The 11,249-nt window shown below is 37.7% G+C and overlaps 2 protein-coding genes across 9 annotated transcripts in view; one reads left to right on the top strand and one right to left on the bottom strand.

The window, feature by feature from the left end:
- LOC127487170 (uncharacterized) overlaps positions 1-11,249 on the top strand; it is a 399,814-nt gene that overhangs the window by 302,648 nt on the left and 85,917 nt on the right. The window lies entirely within an intron of this gene.
- The window catches only part of LOC138843191 (phosphatidylinositol 3,4,5-trisphosphate 3-phosphatase TPTE2-like), an 82,612-nt gene that overhangs the window by 37,937 nt on the left and 33,426 nt on the right, over positions 1-11,249 (bottom strand). For all 5 annotated transcript variants that reach the window (XM_070048930.1, XM_070048927.1, XM_070048928.1 and 2 more), the window contains 5 exons: positions 6,163-6,216; positions 5,145-5,195; positions 4,312-4,365; positions 1,444-1,494; positions 14-169 (listed from right to left, as the gene is read on the bottom strand). In XM_070048930.1, the coding sequence (XP_069905031.1) occupies positions 14-169; positions 1,444-1,494; positions 4,312-4,365; positions 5,145-5,195; positions 6,163-6,216 (366 nt within the window). The remainder of the gene's footprint in view (positions 1-13; positions 170-1,443; positions 1,495-4,311; positions 4,366-5,144; positions 5,196-6,162; positions 6,217-11,249) is intronic.

Genomic DNA, 11,249 nt, shown 5'->3' with positions numbered 1-11,249 from the left:
GAATCAAACTTACCCCTCAACATACACTCTGAGTAGAACATCAAAGAAAAAAAATAATGCAATAGCCAAAGAAATTGAATGGCATTCGAAAACTATTTTGTTATCATTGAAAATTACATCTGACATGATGAGAAATATGTCCACAAAGATGAGCAGGATTCCAAATACTCTATAAAGAACAAAATGTAAATAATGATAATACAGATAAAGAGATTTTTGTCCTATAGTTGGGCTATGTTTAGTTCAATAATCAGATATCAGTATGTGAGTATTTAGGCTTAAACCATCAAGTAAAGGGAAGAACTATGTGGCCTCAGAATCTCAAAAAATTACTCAGTTTTCACACAATCAAAGCATTAGCTGGTGAATAAAATTCTCAGCAGCCCATTTTACAGCATGTTATCTTGTCTTCTTATAGTATGCATATCATACTGACTCCTCAAGACACAGCAGGAAAACAAAATTAGAATTGTATGTCTCTTTTAGTAAATTATTCTTCTAATTTAAGAATTTCTAAGGAATTTCTATAAATTTCTCATAAAGTTGAAACCTCATTAATCTGAAGAATACTTAATAAAAACCAAGTGAGGGCATACTCAACATCAAGGCCTTAAAAGACCACTTTGACTAGTAAGATTTTTTTTATCAGTGAGTTTTTCAACAAGTACATGATTACAAATTCATGGGTGCTTCTGGCCCAGTAATTCTCACATAAGACAGAATTCAATTCTATCAGTATTTTGAATGCTGTACTCTAAAGTGCCTCCTAAACCTTTCTCTTAAACTTCTAAACACATTCCCTATAAACTGATTATATTATATAGCCTGTGAAGATTAACTAATCATCAGAGTACTTAATAATTCCAACTCAAATGAAAATATTAATTTAAAAGGAAAGAATTATTTATATTCCATAAATTTATATGAAATCTTCTTTTATATACTTTTTGTTCAGAGTTTATGTACATTTTTGTATATTAGAGGAACTAAGTATATGTACTAAGTTCCTCTTATGTACAGAAAAGAAACTAAGTAAAATGTTTCCAAAATTAAGAATTAATTCTCATTCTGTATTGTATTTACTAAAATGCCTTACAATATTTATAATGTGTGCTTCGTTATTTTCACTTATACAGGTAGAAAAAACATTAATATATTACTGTTAGACTTAGCAGATGCTATTTCTTTGCAAGTCCTGATGTCCAGCTTAAGCCAGAATTCCAAAACAAATGAGATTACATGAAAGGGAAGCACAGAGTATATATATATACTATGTGTGTATATATATATATATATATATATGTATGTATATATGTATATACACACATATATATATGTGTGTGTGTATGTTTGAAATATTTCTATTTTGTTTTCATATAATTTCCCATTTTAATAATGATATTAAATAATCATATTTAAATACATTCTTTTTAAAAGTATCACCTGAATGCAAAGGCTGATACAATTAAACGAGTAGTGTTCTTCATCTTGCTGCTGCAAAAAGGAGGAAATATACAATCAATCACAGGTTTCCTTTAAAATACATTAAGGTTTTAATTCAGAATGGCCCTTAAATCATAATTTTACAAGAAAAAATTTCAGAAGTTGTGAAACAAAGTGCTTTTTTGGCTAATAAATGAAATTTGTTTAGCTTTCTGCAACATGAGGTTTCGTGTGTGAATAAAACACTAAGCTTTGGATATTTAGTAACATTTCCCTTAGGTGTAAAGCCATGACTCTAAATGGTAATATTGAACTTAAGGACATAAACTAATGCACATGGTATGGACAAGAGAGTGGTAAGGTAGAACTGTATTCTCACACCAACTCTTCCATTAATGAGCTAGGGTGTTGTGGGCAGGTCACCAGATTTGCACTAAGCCTCAGGTTCCACAGTAGTAAGAGATTTCAGGGTTGGGCAACAGGAATAAATGGTATTCTTATCCTATAATGTTCATTTGTTGCATCTAGATTCCCATGAACAAAAAATCATTAATGAGAGCTACAGTTGGTGTTGCAAATGTACTTTGGAGGTAAGGAAGTTAGGCACATATTTCCAAGGAAAAAACATCCTAAAGACTGAGTGCCTTCCATTCATCACAGGAGGGAAAACCTGGTTTCTGTAGGCTCCAGTGATGCTCCATTTTACCAGATGGCTGCAGACAAGGTAACTAATGGGGACCAATTTCCTACCCTGCTGAAACCTCCAATGCAAGACCCAAATTCCATCCCACGTGGAATGAATCCCAACACAGCTCTGATAGCCTATGCCCAAAACTGGAGAATGGAGAGAACAGATACTGAGCAGAGAACTTGGGACACAGATGAATGTTGTTAGGTTAACCTGAGATATAAGAAATCTTCAATACTTTTATTATCTCCCTCATCCACCTGCACCCACCCACTTTCCACCCAGACTAAGGAGCTAAGACTTAGGTAGATGGGCAACTGATTGATTAAAAAAGTAAAATTTACCTTGAGGTAGGCATCCTCTTACTACAAGCCCTTTCTGACTCCTGCAGTACACTGGATCTCCAGGAAGCAAAGAATTGTTACAACCCTGAAATTGCTTAAGAGTGGGGCCATAGAGAACCATGCTTGACAGAAACATGGAGGCACAAAGGAGTAGCTAGGAATGACACTAGCCTCTCTATTCTTTTTCTGCATCTTTTCAAAACTATCCAGAGTAAATATACAATTAAGACTATTTTGTTCTTATCAAAATTTAAATGCAGCTTCAAACAGTGTTGGAGGCAATGCAAATTGGATCAATCATATGGAAAACATGAAGAATATTCCTCAGGAAACTAAAAATAGATCTATGTGATCCTGACATCACACTCCTGGGAATATATGCAAGGCAAATTAAATCAGTATATGAAAGATGTAGCTGCACATCATATATATAGCGGCTCAATAATTGACAATAATAAAAACATGGAAGCAACCTAGATGACCATCAAATGGTGACAGGTAGTGAAAATGTGGTATAACTATTTTAATAAAATGTTTAGAAAAACAAAATGTGGCATGTACGCCCAATGGAATATTTCACAGCCACAACAAAGAATGCTATCCTGACCTTTTCAACAAAATGCATCGAACTGGAGATCATTAGACTATGTAAAATAAAGCAGACCATGGGGCCGGCATTGTGGCGCAGAGGGTTAAAGCCCTAGCCTGAAGCTGTGGCATCCCATGTGGGCGCTGGTTCTAGTCCCGGCTGCTCCTCTTCCAATCCAGCTCTGTTATGGCCTGGGAAAGCAGTACAAGATGGCCCAAGACCTTGGGCCCATGCACCTATGTGGGAGACCCGGAAGAAGCTCCTGGCTTCTGGCTTCAGATCAGCACAGCTCTGGCCTTTGTGGCCATCTGGGGAGTGAACCAGTGGATGGAAGACCAACCTCTCTGTCTCTACCTCTCTCTGTAACTCTGTCTTTCAAATAAATAAAATGAATCTTTAAAAAAAAGTAAAGCAGACAATGAAAAACAAATATCACATGTTTTACTTGCAGAAGTTAATATTATGGGAGAGTATAAAAATTGCATGGCTGGCATATCATTTGGCCATTACAATTACAATTACATTACAATTACAATTATAAATAATTGTTTCACTGATTCATACCATATACATGACAATATGTCCTTTTTTCACATTATGATTATGATCATGAGTCCTCACTTTCTCATATTAATCTGTTTTCAAGAAAAAATAGTAGAGGCTGGGCTGTGGCACAGCAGGTTAAAGCCCCGGCCTGCAGCTCCAGCATCCCATATGGGGACCAGTTCAAGTCCTGGCTACTTGACTTCCAATCAAGTTCACTGCCAATGTGCCTGGGAAAGCATCTGAATATGGCCCAAGTACTTGTGCTCCAGGCTCCTAGCTTAAGATCAGCTCGGCACTGGCAGATGTGACCATTTGGGGAGTAAACCAGTGAATGGAAGTCTTCTCTCTCTGTCTCTCTCTCTCTCTCTCTCTCTCTCTCTCTCTCTGTAACTCTTTAAATAAAACAATTTAGAAGAACAAATAATATATATGTATATAATCTCCACATATGAAGTAAATGTGGCAAAATACTAAAAATTATTAAATTTTCAAGCTGAAAAATAATAAACATAAAAGCTACCTACAGATAAAAGGAGACTTTAGAAAAATATGTCAAAGACATGCTGTATTGTCACTGATGCTGCTGACAATGAAATTATCAAATCTCCATCTCTCTGGGTATACATGTGTATGAGTGTGTGTCTATTTATATGTGTATTGGTTTACATAATCAAATATATATTTGTTTATATAGAGCTCACGTTTCATCGACGTCTTCATCAACAGATATTACTGTTGACTGACTTAATGGAGTGCTGAAGGATTAAAAATATGTATATCAGATACAACATAATTTCCTAGATTTTATCTTGGTTCAATTAGTTACAATTACTCATTAACTTAGAAACTGGTTGACTTTTAAAAAAATCAATTTAAAAAGTAAACCATAGATATGTCAAAAAGTAAAATTCACCCTGAGTTTGCAGATACCTATTTCTCTTGCCCCATCCAATTTCATGACTCTCAAGTACATTCACCATCTCAATCTCCATGAATCACATTGTCTCTATAGCCTCTCAGGTAAGGTCAAGCAGACCTGAGGTGGCAGCTCCATTTTTTGTGGGTAGGCACCAGCCTCACATGGTGGCACAGCTCTGGAGAGTGAAGGATACATCCAGGATGCATTAGCTTTATTCTTTTCTGCTGAGGGCACCTCAGCTGCTGTCATTGCCACTTCCTTGGTCCATCCCGATGGCTTTCTCTGCAGCGTTGGCCTGCTCTAATAGTGTCATACAGACATTCTGATACTTTCCTAAAGGTTTGGCTGCTACAAACTCAGGGTGAAGTAAGCAGTAAGTAACAAGAGAAGTAAGTGAAGTAAACAGTAAGAGTAAGAAGAATCCTTTTTCAAACTATGCTTCTTCTTTCTATGATGATTCAAAACAAAGAGTATTACATACCGAAGCTTCCCATGAAAGGACCATTAGGAATGGCATGGAAGGAACTAAGTATTCTCATGGGTGCGCTCCTGACAGTGACTATCCCAAATTCCACCCCCCACCCCACACACCACAAATCATTTATGTCTTATTACCTTACACTGATGCGTTCACTTGGGGATGTTTTCAAGTCTGACTGGGCAGTACTAGAGGATTAAAAAGGTACATAGTAAGACCCCATGCAACTTGCTAAACTTGCTGCTTTACTTCAAAACGGTTTCAATAACTCTTCAGCTTACAAACTGGTTGACCCTTAAATACTTCATATACAAATCAGTTGTTTTGAATAGAATATGCCATGTTCCTTAAAAATGATTATTTCTATCATTGTGGTAAGTACTTTAGTCCTGTCAAAAAATGTAATGGTTCAGTATTAAAGTGCAGTTTCTTATCACTGAATGTGACGCGATGTGTAAAAACCTTTTCTGATGGGATTTATTTGAAATTCAACTCTAGGATGCTTATTGCACCTAAAGCCCTGCTTCCTAAGACCCTCCTTCACTCCTTTAATTCATCAAGGTGATCTTGCTTCCCTTTAGACAGGGTCTAATAGCTGGTAGCATGAGTCAGGGTTCCCTCCAATATGCTGTTATTTTTAGCTTCAGGGTACCTGCCTTACTAGGTAGCAGAGAACTGGAGGATACAGGAAACATCCAGGTTCCATTACCTCCTCCCCTTTCTGCTGAATTTATCTGATTTATCTGTTCCTTGTCCACTGCTTCCTCCCTCTTGCTCTAAATATGTCTCTCCTCTTTCCACCCAATCCAATAAGGTCTCATACAGAGGATTCTGAAGATATTCTGAGAGTTTGGCTAGTGATTGCCCAGGGTATAAATAACACAAGGAAGAGGAAACATTGATCTTGTAACATTTTTCTCTCTTATCCAATACAAACCAAAAGAAAGGTACCTACATAGGCTACAGAGAGACTAGTTAGAAACAGTGTCAAAGATGCTGTATGCCATGTATGTTTCTGACTACGAACTTCCCAAATCTTCATCTCTCTGTTTAATATGTATATATGAATGCTTGAATATATGTATAAATGTATATATTTTATGTATATATCTTGATATATTTTTATTTATATATATATAAATATATATATCTCACACTTCACTTGTAGCTCCATCAACATGTAGTGATCCATATTCATATATTGAAGTCCTGTTGGATTTAAAAACACATTAGTCAGATACCTTATAACTTTCTAGGTTTAAATTTTGGTCTTAAAAGTTTATATATCTTGTTTATCTTTTCAAAACACCAGCTTTTATTTTTGTTGATCTTTTGTATTTTCTTTAGTTTCCATATCATTGATTTCTTTTTTTCCACTTTGTTTATTTCTGCTCTGAATCTTAATATTTCTCACCTTTTTTATTTGAGATTTTGTTTATTCTTAAGTGCTTAAGATTCATCATTAGATTATTTATTTGATATCTGTCTTTTGTAATGTAAGCACTTAAGCAGTGGTGCCAGACAATGAGAAGGTAGACACCCTACGCTTGGCTCACTTTATTAAAATCTGATACACAAAACATTGAGTTTCCTAAGTGTTTTCCTGTTACTAATGGTGATAATACACCAACAGGAAGAAGCAACCCTCCATAATCTATTTTTCTTTTATCCAGTACAATATTTGAAAGAGAAATTTACCTACAGATGTTCCAGTGTGAAGGTCTTACTCTCTATTGCCATGGTTTCTCCTGACTGTGAATTTCATGAATATCAGTCTCCACCTTTCTGTGTATGTGTGTGAGTCCACAATCAATGGATGTGTGTATGTATATATGTATAAGTTATATATCTTATCCATCCTTTTATTTAAGGAATACAAGCTTCATACATATCATAATGAAACCTTCATGAACATCGTAATTCTTTTTTTTTTAACAGGCAGAGTGGACAGTGAGAGAGACAGAGAGAAAGGTCTTCCTTTGCCATTGGTTCACCCTCCAATGGCTGCTGCGGCTGGTGCGCTGCAGTCAGTGCACCACGCTGATCCGAAGGCAGGAGCCAGGTGCTTATCCTGGTCTTCCATGGGGTGCAGGGCCCAAGCACTTGGGCCATCCTCCACTGCACTCCTGGGCCACAGCAGGGAGCTGGCCTGGAAGAGGGGCAACCAGGACAGAATTCGGCGCCCCGACCAGGACTAGAACCCGGTATGCCAGCGCCACTAGGTGGAGGATTAGCCTATTGAGCCACAATGCTGGCTTGAACATCACAATTCTTCCCACTGTATCCACCTGCACACCTACTCTTCCACTGCTCTTCCTCCTCTCTCTCTTATTCAACTCTTATTTTTTACTAAGATCTATTTTCAATTAACTTTATACACATATGATTAACTATTAAGTAAAGAGTACAACAAATAGTTGAAAAAACTGTTCCTCATGTAATTATCTATTAATATAACTATGTATTCATTTATTTCTCACATTTCATTGATAACTCCACCAAAGGATGCTGCTGCATGTGAAGGAGAGCTATAGAATTTAAAAATACATGACTGATTGACATTTAGTTCACATCTAAATAACTTACTTGAAAGGTTGTTATCTGTTATTCATACAAATCAAGCTTTCTATGTTTTAATGAATATGTTCCTTCTGTGAAAAACTTTAATGACTCAGGATCTAAGCTAAAGGATTGGTGTTGTGGCATTGCTGGTTAAATCTCCACCTCTGACATCAGTATTCCAAATGGGTATTGGTTCAAGACCCTGCTGCTCCACTTTTGATCCAGCTTCCTGATAATGTACCTAGGAAAGCAGTGGCGATGGCCCAAGTACTTGGGCACTGCCTCCACAAGGGAGACCTGAGAGAAGATCCAGGCCCCTAGCTTCAGCCTGGTGCAGCTCTGGCTTTCTAGCCATTTGAGGAGTGAACTAGCAGATGGAAGATCTTTCCCTCCCTCTGTCCCTCGTGCTCTCTCTGTAACACTGCCTTTCAAATATATGAAAAATCTGAAAAAAAAAAAGATTTAAACTTAGTCATTTACTGTTGAACCTACACACAATGTGAAAGCACTTTCTGGTTTAATTTATTGCTAACTAAATTGCAGTTTCTAGGTACAAATACCTTTTACCCCATCTAATTTTCTTATTCTCATGTCTCTCCATCAACTCTCTATTTTCACCCATCTCTGTCCACCCTTTTGTATCTTCTCTATTCCTATTTCAGGAACTGTAGGCCTGAGGCAGAGGCTGTATCCAATGTGATGGAAGGTTTGGGTTTGAGGCAACAGCTTCACATAATGGCAGAATTCCCGAGGGTGAGGAACACAGACTGGGTCTCTTAGCTCCATTCTTCTGTGTTGAGTGCTCCCATTATCTCTGCCTTTTGCTATCTCCTCCTTGCTTCAGTGGGATTCTTTCCTCCCATGGCCCGGTAGAGACTCTAATAGAGTCTCATGCACAGGAAACCTAAGTTGTCAAAGCACTTGCTGTCTCCTAATTAAGGATGGCAAACACCAAGAGAAAGAAGCATCCTATGTGCTATTTCCTTTTATCAAAAATAATCTCAAAAACATGGTAATATACCTACAGATGCTATAGTGAGGTACTGTGTTTTAAGGTCTAGAAATAAGGCCATACATCTACAGCCAGAAGATTTTTGACAACATGAGCAGACCAGACATTAATGAAAGGACAGTCTCTCAAAAGATGATGCTGAGAAAACTGAATATGCACATGCAGAAGACTCAATCTTTCTCAATTTACAAAAATTAATTCAAAATTGATTGAAAATTTAAGTGTAAGACCTAAAACTATGAAACTATCAAAAGAAAACAGGAGAAACCTTTCTTGATATTTTGGACATGATGGAAAGCACAAGCAAGGAAAGCAAAAATAGACAAATGGGATTATGTTGAACTTAAAAAGTTTCTGCATAGCAAAGAAAACAATTAACAGAGTGAACAGATAATCTACAGAATGGTGGAAATATTTACAAACTCTACATCTGATAATGTTAATAATGTCCAGAGTATATAAGAACTCAAACACCTCAAGAGCAAAAATACCTAGCATTTAAGCCACTGGTTAGGATACTGTCATGCCATATCACAATGCCTGATTTCAAGTTACAGCTCTGTTCTAAATCCAGCTTGCTGATGCATACCCTAGGAGGCAGAAGGTGATGGCTTAAGTAATTGAGTCCCTGGTGCTCATGTGGGAAGACCAGATGAAGTTCCTGGCTCCCAGCTTCATGCTGGCTCAACCATGGTCATAACAGGCATTTGGGGAGTAGATCAGCAAATGCAGGTTCTCTCTGACTGGTTGTGTTTCACTGCCTGACTTTCCTTTAAAAAAAAATAAAGCAAATAATCTCATTTAAAAATATACAGAAGACCTGAATGAACATTTCACAAAACATGACATGAATGACAAACTGGTATTTTGAAAAGCATTCAGCATTACTAATCATTGGGGAAATTCAAATCAAGAAAACATTGAGATACCATATCACCCTGGCTGGAATGTTTATTATTCAAAAGGCGAAAGTTAACAGGTGCTGGCAAGGATGTGGAGAAAAGTGATCCCATAAACACTCTATGTGGGAATGTAAATCAATATAGCCATTATGAAAAGCATTTTGTAGGTTTCTGAAAACATTAAAAATAGAACTACCATAGGATCAGCAATCCCATGACTACTTTTATACTGAAGGAAATTGAAATCATTATGTTGAGGTTTTCACATTCTTATGTTTATTGTAAGACAAGAGCCAAGATACAGAATCAAACTAAATATCTATCAATAGTGAATAAAGGAAATTTGGTGTATATGTACACAAAGGGCTGCTATTCAACAATTAAAAAGATAAATCTTGTCATTGTGACAACATTCATGGAACTGGAAAATATATTAAATGAAAAAGCCAGGCCAGAAAGACAAATACAGAATAACCTCATTAATACATAGAACCTAAAGAAGCCTAGTTCATAGAGGTAAAGTATAGAGTAATGGCTAGCAGTTGGGAATGGGGAAGAGGATTTCAGCAAGTTAAAAGTTAAAATCATGGGGGGCGGAGCCAAGATGGCAGAATAGTGAGGGCACGCACCGGTAGTCCGGGAAAATTTAGTTTAATAAAAGCAGAGTTACGGTAGCCTCAGAAAAAGGATCAGGAAAAAATTGCAGAGGAAACTCTTCCGGAGCTATTCGCTGTGACCCAAAGGACCTACTGGGAGAGCAGGGTCACCCACCACGCGGAAGCCGAACCACAGGAGCCCCAGAGTCTGAGCACCAGTGTGGGAAGGGGAGTCTATGTGACAAAGACACCAGCGGGGAGAGGAGTGACGCTAAGGGCTCCGAGTCCACACATCGGCACTGGAAGCAGAGGTGAGCTCAGTAACCGGAGACATTGGCGGGGAAACGGCAGACAGAATTTTAGAGGGACGCGGGTTTTGAAGCGGGAAAGTCCAACAGACTACAGGAGAGAAGGAAAAATAAATAAATAAATAAATAAATAGGTGGGGGCATACTGGTACAGACAAGTTCCACTCTCCGCCAACCTTGCAAAGGTGAGCAAGAGACAAAGAGCTGGGATATACATAATAAAAGGGGAGAGTTAAGCCTACAATTCAGTAGCCTAGGCAACCCAGTGGGAGTCTGCAGTAGAAACGGAGCCTGCACAGACTCTTTGGGTAGAAGCCAGTGGAACCTAAATACCATCCATTCTACTCAGCCTTGCAGTATTACTTACCTCCTGAACAAAAAATAAAATAAAATAAAATAAAATAAAATAAATGAATAAATAAAGAGAGATTTACCACGCATAACCTGAGGGTGTCACCTTTGCACACCTGTAACCCTGAATGACCAAGCAGAGCTCTCAGGCCACACCCATCTCAAGCCTCCAAGGCTCCTCCAACAGCAGGCAGTCCACTTAACACGGACATAGTATAAAAAAAAAAAAAAACCTCACAGTAAGGGAAACAGAATTTTTTTTTTATCTTTTATTTAATGAATATAAATTTACAAAGTACGTCTCATGGGTTACAATGGCTTTCCCCCCCATACCGTCCCTCCCACCCACCACCCTCCCCTTTCCCACTCCCTCTCCCCTTCCATTCACATCAAGATTCATTTTCTTTTTTTTTTTTTTTTTTTTGACAGGCAGAGTGGACAGTGAGAGAGAGAGACAGAGAGAAAGGTCTTCCTTTTGCCGTTGGTTCACCCTCCAATGGCCGCCGCGGCC

Source organism: Oryctolagus cuniculus, chromosome 9, assembly GCF_964237555.1.
Source record: "Oryctolagus cuniculus chromosome 9, mOryCun1.1, whole genome shotgun sequence".
NCBI classification, from domain to species: domain Eukaryota; kingdom Metazoa; phylum Chordata; class Mammalia; order Lagomorpha; family Leporidae; genus Oryctolagus; species Oryctolagus cuniculus.
Note: the sequence above shows the minus strand (reverse complement) of the source record. Positions and strands in the feature narration are given on the sequence as shown.